Source organism: Plectrocnemia conspersa, unplaced genomic scaffold (assembly GCF_051122295.1).
Source record: "Plectrocnemia conspersa isolate PC_06_02 unplaced genomic scaffold, ASM5112229v1 ptg000008l, whole genome shotgun sequence".
Lineage (NCBI taxonomy): Eukaryota > Metazoa > Arthropoda > Insecta > Trichoptera > Polycentropodidae > Plectrocnemia > Plectrocnemia conspersa.
In genome coordinates this window covers 4,059,188-4,071,848 of record NW_028277172.1, presented here as the reverse complement: position 1 = coordinate 4,071,848, position 12,661 = coordinate 4,059,188, and the positions used below count along the sequence as shown (strand labels likewise).

General features: G+C 29.6%; 1 protein-coding gene across 1 annotated transcript; it reads right to left on the bottom strand.

Annotated features, from left to right (window-relative positions):
• Positions 1-996: 996 nt before the first annotated feature.
• LOC148232739 (uncharacterized) lies at positions 997-11,919 on the bottom strand. The gene is made up of 3 exons (XM_088190776.1): positions 11,770-11,919; positions 11,481-11,551; positions 997-2,202 (listed from the first exon to the last, which is right to left on the bottom strand). The coding sequence occupies exons 1-3, from the start codon at positions 11,902-11,904 to the stop codon at positions 1,995-1,997; spliced, it is 414 nt and encodes a 137-aa protein (XP_088046902.1). The 5' UTR covers positions 11,905-11,919; the 3' UTR covers positions 997-1,994.
• Positions 11,920-12,661: the final 742 nt, after the last annotated feature.

The following is a 12,661-nucleotide window of genomic DNA, read 5'->3' as shown; positions in this document are numbered from 1 at the left end:
ATACGCATCTTTGGTCAAACAAAACACGAGTGAAATCGTAACATCCAAGTTTAGTATGTTTATCCAGGTATAATGCATTGGGCAAACGCCTGTCATGCTGCAATGGAGTATTTAAAAAAATATTTATTTATGTGTCTGTATCTTCTTCATTTAAGAAAAAATCAGCAATTTTTTCTTTTTCTTCGTGCGAGCTGAACCTGCGTGGAATAGGAACTCGAAGGACTAATAAAAAACACTTTGGATGGCTTTATTTTTATTGTGTGTTGTATTTTACTTCTACATAACATTATACGTAGGCTCACCACTGCGTCCGCGCAGTACGGAAGCCAGTAGTATAAGAACAAGTGAAGTGGGAGTTTCCTGCTCGGCTTGGGCTTTTGGCACTTGTAATGGGCATTTTCAAAATAAGGCAAAACAGAATCTTGATATATATAAAATACAACAATTAATATTTTCAAGCATTACATAAATATTTAGAATATAGTTAGTATTATCTAAATTGAATAAAAATATTATGAATGAATTATATTTTATGTATATTACAAACTCAATCGAAAATTATTTTAAAATTTATTAATAATTAAAATATTTTATTCAAAAATATAATTAAATGTTTGGTTCGTAACTTCGCTAAAACAACAATTTTTTTCCAAAATTGTAATTATGGAAAATAAAAAAAAGTTATATTATATTTAGAACCAATAAATATATGTTTTATAAAAATTATTATCTGATTTATAAGAAGCTTTCATTACATCCAAAAATCGTATTGTATCTAAAATGCAATAAATGCAATCAATCCGATAGTTTTCTATATTTATTTAGTAAAAAAACATTTTATAAAATCACTCAAAATAAAATTTAATTATTTTACCATATAAAAATAATTTTAGCCAATTTTAAAACCAATAATAACATTATTTATTGCATTTTCTATAACATATTTTTTTATTTCTAATGATTTTAATTAAAACTTAATTGAATTAAACGAGGATATATTTTTAAAACATTTTTATTTTCAATTTAACATCTTGTAAGTTTTATTGAAAACTACAAAATAATATAAATATAATAACTATTATATAATACTTTTTTTGTAAATAGTTTGTCGAATGGAAGAAAAAAGAGGATTAACCACAAACATGTGACAGAAATCGTCACATCTAGACAAAATTCCAATAACTATCATTAAAATACATCCTAAAAGATGTAAGAATCACTAAAAATGCACACAAAGGGCAACATTCAATCGAATATTTCTTAAATACGAATGTTTTCCTTTGTGTACCGTAACACATTTCTATTCTATGTAATCATGCACTACTTAATTATTCTATCAATTCATTGCATGATTTTATATAAAATATAAATTATAATTAAATTATTGTGTTGCAAAGAATTAACACGCAACTTTAAAATTAAAAATAAAATAAAACGATTGTACTCTGAGTGAAACATAACATATTATATTTTTATTATATTAATAATCGGTTTTTCTTTGCATAATAAATTCTTGATAAAAATGTTTTTATAACAAAGTCACTATTGATATGACATAAATTTGTATTAGATCATTTAATTCAATGCAACATCTAAAAAATATATCAGTAGGAATATCTGAACTGTATATTATGATATAAAGAAAGTTTAAACTTATAAATTACCCAACTTAATTGACCCTTACACAAATACATTGATTCGTCAATTCACATTCAAGTACATTTAATTGATTTTGGTATAATTTCACGTTCCAAAGCTCCGATCAGTCTAAATTTATAAAAATGGTATAACTATCTAATAAGGATTGCTTTGTCAACCACATCTGTATTTTTATTGCAAAATCCATGCCTTTTATTCGATAAAATCATCTTTGAATGTGTATTATGTAAATAAATGCATAACGTTTGTATTGAATTCGGTTTAGATTATATGAAACAGAATATGGTCAACAAGAATATAATGTAAATATAACAATGGCATATTTGTTTTGTGACTTAACATCCCTGACTCGACAAGAGACTAGCGAATCTGAAGATGCGCAGCCAGCTGAAGTAGTCGGACGGATGGGGTACTCCGTTGGGGCTCGTTCCGGAGCCGTGAGACTCGGCCCGTGACGGAGCTCGGTTTTCAGACCGAGAAGGAGACTTCTTCTCTAGCTGCTTCTTGTCTGACTTAGTGAAAGCTGGAGACTTCATCTTCTTTCTGAAAAATAAACGATATACCGTTGAGACAATTGAGCTTTACACAATAGAGACACGTTATGTAACAACTAGCATGCACTAGAAGTGATTCCAACGGAGACAAAGGGCAATTGTTTTATATGTGTGGTATATAATTTCACTTGTAGTGAAATGCAGGTGAATGCATTATTCGAAGAGTTTCTAACACTGTATTTATTACTCACAATACAGATTTTTTTAAGTAATAAGTAATTTTAGTAATTTTTCTAATATATTTTTTACCATAAAATTAAAATTCTATTATTTTATGGGTTACTAAAAAATTATCCAACTTCAGTTTCCTAACTTCTTAAAAAAAAAACACAAATTTAAGATTGAACATTTGATGTATTTCATTAATTATGAAAAATAATATCATATATAATAAAGAGCCGCCTCTAAACTTTTTGCAGCAGTCAATCCTTTCGATGACTATTTCTTACATTTCGAACGGTATCTCGGCTATAACTTGTTGATGTTGGTTTTTATATGCTCCAACGTTTCAGGCTTATCGGCGTAGACATGACCCTTAGTGTAACCTCCCAAAAAATCAACAGTGTTAAATCGCACGATCTTGGCGGGCAATTGACGTCACCAAAACGTGATATAATGCGATCTGGGAACTTTTTACGCAAAACGTCTTATTAGAACCACATATCTTCCACGTTAATATCTTCGATTTCTTGCGCCTATAACGCTCACCATCGACTATTACAGTCCGACATTCATAGTTTGCAATAAAGTAAGGCCCAATGACGCCGCCTGACCACAATGCGCACCAAACAATCGCATTTTTGCCATTTAATGCTCTCTCATGAATCATTTTACTTGCCCCATATGTGGAAGTTTTGCTTGTTAACATACCCAGAAAGGTGTAAATGTACCTCATTAGAGAAGAAAATCTCACTGCCCTATTTTGTAATTTTTGCAACATCCTTTTATCTAATTCATAATAATATATATAGATGGCAATACTGGTAGTACCGATCAGGGACGTCATTTTAGAATTTTCCAGGGGGTAGGACAAAATTGGTCAGTCAGTGGTGGTTTTTTAATATTTCGAATTTATAAAGACTCTTTGTATTTCATTAAATCACATTTATTTTTCTGACCAAATCCATTAAATGATGTCCCTGTATAGAATCTACATCAAAAGCTGTAAAATCGTGCCGTCGCAGTAGATCTCAGATATCTTGCGTTCATCTTAATACTTTTTATTACAATATTACGATTTACAATAAGTGAGAATCGAATAAAGTATATCTAAACCGAATTTTAACCAATAGGAGGGCGCAAAAAACAATTATCTCTCCTCAGAAGTCAAAAATCCACGTCAAAAGCAATAAAATCGTGTCGGTGGCGTTGCAGTGGGAACGCTCGATAACGAATGTCTGTCTGTACTTCTTCTTTCGCTTATTTTTCCCTAAGAGATGAGTTGAGTTAGTTTGTACTTTGGACTTGAGCTAGTGAGTCATGATGGGTTTGGTTAATTCGTGTAGGTTAGGTTTGGGTTTGAACAGCAAATGTACGTTTCGCAACCGTTGAATTAAGTATCATAGATATTTTAGAGCAGCATATAATTTCACTAGCGCCTATCACTTAAATTATATTTTCAAAAAGGCCAAATTGTCTAGGACTAAAACGGTTATGCAGTATATTTTTACTTTCTTAGCAGACCTGATAATAAACATTTTTCCTTATAATTAACTCAACCAGTGTAATCTTAGATTAAATCATCGATTCAATGAAAGCTTTGTTACAAAATTGCTAGTAACATTTGCTTTTATTTTCTTTTCCTATTAAATCTGACTACATGGAGAGATCTTGTCGCGTGATTTGACATGACGAACCATCAACGTCGAATCAGACATGTCACCATCATGTGGAAGAAATGCGTTCATCACGCCATCTGAATGCAACACAATAGTTCAAAGCTGCGTGATAAATATGTAAGGCATAAGAACAATGAGTGCCGTTTGGATAAAACCACATTCCTCCGCGGCCTTTTATATCATTATACTTTTACGTAGGAAACATATTATCCAGATTAATATAAACCAAAAACAATTCTGAGATAATTACAATTCTCATGCAAAATTTATGACTTCACCGTCATAATTCATCGCCGATAGGTCGCAAGAGTGGGCAGAGATCTTTGGACTAATGAGGGCATCGGCTTCTTTCAAAGTGATTGCATAACATCTTCAAAAAATAGCTAAAAAGAGCGTCTCTATTTAAACTCCGTCTTATTCGTACCTGCTATCGTATACATTTTACATTTAGATTTATTGTATATAATTGATAGGGCTTATACTCGTCGAATCGTGGGAAAAATCTATGGAAACTATTCTAAATGCTCATGTTATTCAGATCACGTGCAATACGCTTAGTACATTCACTGAAAACATGCATTTATATGCTTAATTGTACATTTTTGCTGTGATTCATAGATGAATACTGACATTAATTGAAAAGAACGTATATGGGTCCAATCGATCAAAGAAGACAACTTATAAAATGTTGTTTCAAAAGTTTCTGAACTTTTATATTAGCACGTCAATGAGACGTTATAGCTATAGAATCTGTCTGACAGATTTCATTAATTACTTATACCTTACTGATTTATTAAAGCATAAGTAATTAATGAATAAAAAATATTCAAAGCTAAAATTTTTGTCTAAAAGTATTTTGAAAATCAAACAAAAAATATCTAAATGTAAGGCCTTTTCTTATAATGTCCTATTTTTTTGATATTGCTTAGATCGTCCTTCTCTGAGGAGAATTGTTTTCCTCAAAAATGTCCTCCGTTGATCACATTTTGTCCTTCTTTATCCATATTTCTCGAACACAAATGTCCAAGATGACCTTTTTTATCTCTCGCAACAATTTTTTCTCTTCAAACAAAAATTTCCGAGATGCCCTTTTTATTTTAAGTGTCCTTTGGTCATCTTAATATACTACATAGTATGTACCCCGAAAGTGAAAGTCATACAAGTGTTTCGCTGGTCCTTCGACGCCTCAATAAGATCAGTTTTACGAACATATAGTCATGTACTGATTAAAAATGATTTGTATTATTATTTTATAATTAATAAAGCTCCCAGTGAAATTTTAAATTATTTATTTATACAAAAACGATTTTTTATTCAAATACTAAATGCTATATAATTAAACAAAATTGTGCTGCTATATAATTTTATCATCATTAAATACTCTTTATTATGCATTTATATATATTTTTTAATCCTAAATTAATAATAAGCGGTTTTCAGGAAAATAAACCAATTGATCACCGTCGCCGGCATAACGCACAGGCAGAACAGGCACCCGGCAATGGCAGCTAATTTTTTTTAAGATTATATGTATTGTTTATTTACATAGATTCGCTAAAATATTATGTAAATAACAACATTATTCACCGAGAATTTCGCATTTACTTCAACAATAATACTGTCGAAGTATCAGCGAATTAGTCTTTCTATTGATTTAATAATTGTGTTGATATTTTTATTTAATATTAATCCACTCACTATGAAAACGAGTTTAAAGATTAGAATACTACTTTTTAATCAAGTGTTATATAATATATTAATATCATTCATTTTTTTCATTCTAATTTATTACTGGTGACACTTCTCTTTGGACTTGTGTAATGAATATTTTATCAACATGCATACGAAGTTGTAAAAAATCAATAAGTGTCAAGTGGCAAATCGAGTATGTAATATTCCATCATCGCTATAATAACGCGTCAATGTGTCAATATGAATTTCATAATTCCTGTAATACAGGGCGAATGTGGGTCATTCTCATTTGTGCCATATCGAATCGATGGCGCTTATCAGTCGGTCATACAAAGCCTAACAGCTAAACAAACTCGGTTTGAAGTGCGGTTGCACAATAAACAGTATGTAGGTATAACGCCCACCATGTTTTCACAGTTTAACCACAACTAAATATATTATTTTATAGTTTGCATAACATAAAACACGATAATTCAAACTGCTTGGTATTCAGCAGAAAATATTTGTGAATGAAAACCAGTCAATTCTTTAGATTTAAAAAAAAATATAAAAATATGCAATTCTACAATTCTATATAAATATATCATAGATTAATAAATTTAGCTCGCATGTATCCGTTGGTTCAGCAAAAAAATTAGAAATACACATTTGCCTTACATCGAATTGCATCTTTGTATGTATCATCTGACACTATCGGATGATCGCCCACAGATGTCCACCTGGAAGTTACGCTTTCACCAAGGCAAATATCGGAGAAGGAGCTAAACAATTATGTTATTGGTCCTTAATTATCATTCTTTTCCATTCATCCAAGCTTCGTCTAAGAACCAGTCTAAAGGACTTCATCACTCACTTACTCACGCACTCACTCGAATCAAATATTACTATAATTTAGATATTGTGTTTAAAAATGATGCCGAGTAATCAGGAAAACTACATTTTATAAAAAAAAATTCACTGACTTTAAACAATAATTAAAACGTTTAAAACAGCACCAATTCTATAACGGATTTCAGAAACGCAATCGCGTGTGACTTTAAAAGACTCGCCAGCGTAATTCATAAAATTTAAAATCTAGTGTATTTTACGCACACGTGCATTTCACTATAGTTAAAAAAATAATAGTGACAAAAACTAGTATTATTGTACAGAATAGTCTAAAATATTTTAGAAAAATGGGCATATTATTTATATATGGTATATAAGTTTGTCTCATGTGCGACACAGAATAACCAAAAATTCTGTTAAATATTAAACTAAATAAAGCTAAATATATTATTTTTAATTTAAGAAAAATAAATACACTCATATTTCATGTATACGAAAAAAGTAATTCAATGAAGAGATTTTTTCTGCTGGCAACACACACAGCTTCGGAAAAAATTTAAATTGAAAACTTGTACCGCGCGTTATGCAATCTAGTGACACAGCCGGTATCACGAATCTGGGTTAAACGTTGCATTTTATTGCCCGCACAAAGAGACAATGAGAAACGAGATCGACCTCTTGCCCAGAACGCTCCTACGACCCGGTTCACGATCCTAACCTTAATTGGGTCGTCGACCCCGAGACAACTAACTAACTGCCCTTTGTCTACTTTTACGGACATTGCGCATTTTGAAAATAGTTCAAAGTAGTCGATTTATCGTCAAAGGAGGCGATGGGGCGAAAAGCGCTCTCATAACCTAGAAATCGATTGGAAAACGTCAAAGGAAAAAAACAGCGAAAAAAGATGGCCGCCAATCAGTGGTACCAATTAAAAATGTTTTAAAAGCAATTCAATTTTCTTTCGTTACTATAAATTAAAGTCATAACTTAAATAAACTTTTGGTCAGAATCAAAATCAAATCTCAGTCAAAATTGTATTAACCGCCTGGTCATAATTATATTATTCAGGGTTAGAATAAAAATAGCATACAGTCAGAATAAAAATATTGGAATTAAAATAATGAATGGTCATAATTATATTATTCAAGGTCAAATATATCAAATGGTTAGAATAAAAATATTATAACGACATTATAAAAATAAAGGACGATCATGTGAAATAAAAAATATTAAGAGAATTATAATTAAAAGTGGGCAATAAATTATATATTTTATAAATATCTTATAAAACTTTTTAAGTGAACACCCCATGAATAACTCTCAACAATTTAATTATATGTAGGGTGCGTAGGTATCCAAAACGACTAACGAAGAGGGAATAAAGACAGAGCGGCAGCAGAGAGCACGCTTGGCTTGTTGTATTGACATCCGACAATGTTGCGAGTCGAACCAAAAAAGTTGGCCCTCAAACACCTTGATAATGACCATTATTATTATACTGACCATCTGTCAACATAAAACTGGCAAAATAATTGTTAACATTTAAAATAAATTCTGACCCATGTACTATAAATTCTCACCGCAACCATATTAAAATTCTGATCCGAAAAATACGAGCCTAAATTAAATACGTTATTTTAAGACTTTAATTCAGTTTTTCGATATTTAAATACATATGTATGTATATATGGTTGATACTAAATTAGAATACCATATTTTATGGATCTTAATAAAATATGCTTTCAATTAGAATACTGTAATGTTTATCCTTGAAAATAATAATTTAAGAATAGTGACATTCTAATGTTTATACTTAGCGTTGGTGTGTTTATACAATAAATCTATCAACAGAACGTCTTAAAGATCTTTAACTGAAATTTTAAGTACCGTTGAAATATTCAAGTTTATAGGTCGTAATTAAAGACTATAAACAATAAATAGTATCTATGCAATCCATGGCACACTTAAAATAGCTTACTATTATGGGTTAATATTATTTTTAATTATAATAACAAAACTAGTACAGACGATGACCTACAAAACATGTAAATTACAATAAACGAGCGTTGTATACGATAAGAATAATTTTATGATTGTCTAACAGGACTCGAATATGCGCACAATACAGCGTTTGCAGATTTCTACTGTTGTTTATCAAAATTGGTCATGTGCCACACATCCTGTTACATGTGTTGTTTTATTGATAATAATATCACATCGCAATCTCTTTGATCGAATGATACCGGCGCTATGTAAATATTTATAGAAGAAAGATGTTCTGCACGTAATAATATTAATAGAAAGCCATAAAGTTTCGCTACAGCATCTTAGAATCTGAAATAGCATTTCCTGGAATATATTTGGAAGGTGGAAAAATAATAATTGCCAATAATTCATAGAACGCGAATAGCATTTAGAATATTAGGATAAGAAATCGGGTCAATGGGAAAAAAAGTCGAACATTTCCAATAATTTAATTAAACTCCACCTCCTTTAATTTTACATCTTTTAAATTAAAGAGCTATAAGAAACATGAGTATACAACAATTTTGTACATTTATTTCAACTGTATAATTTGCTTTTAGATAGTGTCGAATTTATTTTAACAAAAAAAAAAACGATAAAATAAACTTTTTAAAACTGATATTTTCCGAAGATAAAAAAAAACTTTAAATTATTTTTTTTATAATCGATTATGATATATTATACTATTCTATCTAGTACCTATATATTTTATTACTTTAGATCTGAATTTTGTGCTCTAGGTTATAATTATGATTTTTTAACATTCTGTATTAAAATCTCTACAAATAAAATTGCTTTTTTATTGTAGTGATTTTATATAATTGATGGCGTAACTAGTTTTTATTCTGTAATGTAAAAATTTAAATATGGAGCCAAAAAGCAGTATTAAATGCATTGTGTACTATAGTTTATTTTAATAAAGCATTTTTTTATTTGTAGTAATTGTAATTAAAAAATTCAGTTCCACAAAGTTAATAAGAATTAAATTGATGTCTCTACATGTAACACAGAATCAGTGAAATTGTTTATTGCATAAAATGGTCAAAAATTTGTCTAATTCATGAAAAATGCAAGCCCATTGCTTCATTAGTGAATTAGGCAAACTATCTACCGAATGCGTGAATTAGGCAGAACTTGTTTTGCTTATTTCATGAATTGAAAAAAGTAGATAGTAGCGCTCCTGTGATTTTTTCCTAATTAGATCAAATGTCATTTCACTATATAAAAATAAATGAATCAATAAATATAGTAATATTCATCTTCATTTAGAATGGAAAAAAGTCAAGAACTATAAACATGATGACGTTCAAATTTTATTAACAGATATTTTCATGATTTATACAGTAAGTGTATGGTCGAGTTTTAATCTCTTATGGTGTAACTGCTATGACAGGCTAAGTGCGATAGTAGCGCTCCGGTGGTGCTTTTCGTAACTATACCAAATATTATTTGATTATTTAAAAATATATCAATCACTAATCATCAAAATGCCAAAAAATCTAGAACTATAAATATGACGACATACAAATGTTATTAACAGGTGCGAGCTAGCGCTGGTCAGAACAGTTAACACCCCGTGATTCATTGCAGAGGATTATTCATGGGGTATTCACTGTTCTGACTAACCTTTCCGACAGTTACATGAAGAACTTATTATATTTTAAATCATTAAATTATAATATATCTGCCATTCTCCCGGCATCAGTTACACAACAGATAAAGAATAAGTTCATGGAACACTATTTTTAACGACACTACTATTCACACACATTACAGGACCATAAAATTCGAACCTTTCAATAAACGCGACGTTTCGCAATTGTCAAAAATAACATTTGACATGGTTTCAAAAAACACTACTGGAGCGCTACTGTCTCATTGACTCAATGCATTCTACAGATAATTTACCTAATTCATGAATAAAGTAACGGACTTGCACTTTTCATGAATTGGGCAATTTTTTGCCCTTTCGCGCAATAAGTAATATATACCTACTATGTGAATGGGTAATAAAAATAACATTAATTTTATTCAAAGTATTTTTTTTGTAGGGACTTAAATTTTAAAAATCTATTCTGCAAATGTTGAAAGTACTTCACTTGTTTCTATTATAGTATTTTTTAAATGAAGATACATTTATAAAAGCTGCCATTTTGAATCAAGATAGTGAATGAACTTAATCGGGATAATTTTGGGTTCATTTTTTCAGAACAGTCTTACTTATGCAAGATTTATATTTCCAAAGCCCATATTTTTTTAATAGCCGCCATTTTAAAGTAAGATGCCGGATCAGAATCACATTTACAAGAACTATTTTTAAGAAATGTTTCGAGTTGATACGATTAAAATTACGTAAAATTAGTTTATTTTAATCAAGCACAAAAACGCCATTGATTTGATAGGTACTTTGTCACAGCAAGTGTCGTAAAACAGTGAAAGTTTACAAAAATAAAAACCAGCTTTATAAAAAAATAGCTTATTCAAATTATACATATAAATTAAGTTATCTTTTATTTGTAGCAACATATATTATATACTAAATTACCTGTACTTTTTATATGATATTTATGTAATTACGATCTTTTGAAAAAGGTTTGAAAACTATACATATATAATATATATAATTTAAGCCAATTTGATAAATAATAAAATAGCTTATAATTGCTAAGTATTTAGTCTAATATGAGGTAAAAGTAAATAAAAATATATCTAATTATACCCCATTTTCTTTATTTTTTGTATTTAATTAATTCAAGTCACATAAAAATCAAATCGCCTATTACGTCACAGAAACACACATACATACATATATACATACATACAAAATCAATAAACCCTAAAGATATATAAATATGATATGAATATAAACATAATGAAAACTCACAGATTTTCCTCTCCCTTATTGATCCTCAACTCTGCGCGGCTGCGATCTTCTTTTCGGCTTTCCTTTATACTCTATGGATAGAGAAACGCATATTAAATAAGTGGAATTAATTTAAATTTATTAAAAATAAAATAAAAACAATCAATATAGTATATAAGTAAAAACAAACACTTAAATTACAGTTTTTTTTCTACATTTACTCTTGAGTTGTTCTACTTTTACGTAAAAACATAAATAATATATGTTACTATTACTTATATTTGTTTATAGTTATTGTTAATTTTCTAACCAGAGACGTACACGAGTTGCTCGAATGGCGGCGTCGCTTTATTTGCTGGTTTCGCTGAGAAAGGACACAGCTTGGCGGCGCCGTCGCAGTGAATCCAAACCTTTTCTCCCATGCGCGGCGTTGTTTTGTATACATATGTAGTTACGTCATACGACGCTAAAAATGTCATAATAGAAAGTTTGGAGCGACGAGCCAACAATTCAGGATCCTATATAGCTTTTACTTGAACTTTATCCAATAAATTTTCAGGAAAACTTAAAGTAATGTACAACTTGAATTGTTTATGTGACTACATATTATATTGTACATAACAAAGCAATATCTGGTATAATGTTTAAAACGCTTATTCGCTATAAAAGTCTCCGTTACAAAGCTGAAAATGTTGTTTCTCATAGGCCTTTTGTTGCAAAAGTATTTATTTAATAATATAATAAATTGTATTTATTTTTATTTAATAGAATATTTTTGAGTTAATATTGCTTAGAAACACATTTCTTTTAATCGTGCAAAAACAACTCTTGCTATGGATGATTATGCAGCTGCACCAAGTAAATGAATGGTCTGTTTCTAGAACATTTAATCCTTCGCTTATATATAGTTGATCACCAAGATATTTTTTCGCGATTTGTCAATGGCTATCAAACATTCGTTCCCACTATTTGCGTTTTAATAATGTTTTACATAAAAAATAATTTTTCGACTTAAGAAATTAATGGAAATTAATAACAACAGCATTTAATGCGTAAAATATCTTAAACTTACACACATCACGGAAAAATTTCTCTCAAAATAAAAGTATAAATACAAAAAAAAATATAATAGTATTATATTGGCAAATTTTAATTATTGTACAACAATATTAGATATGTTTAATAAATTAAATAAAATGATT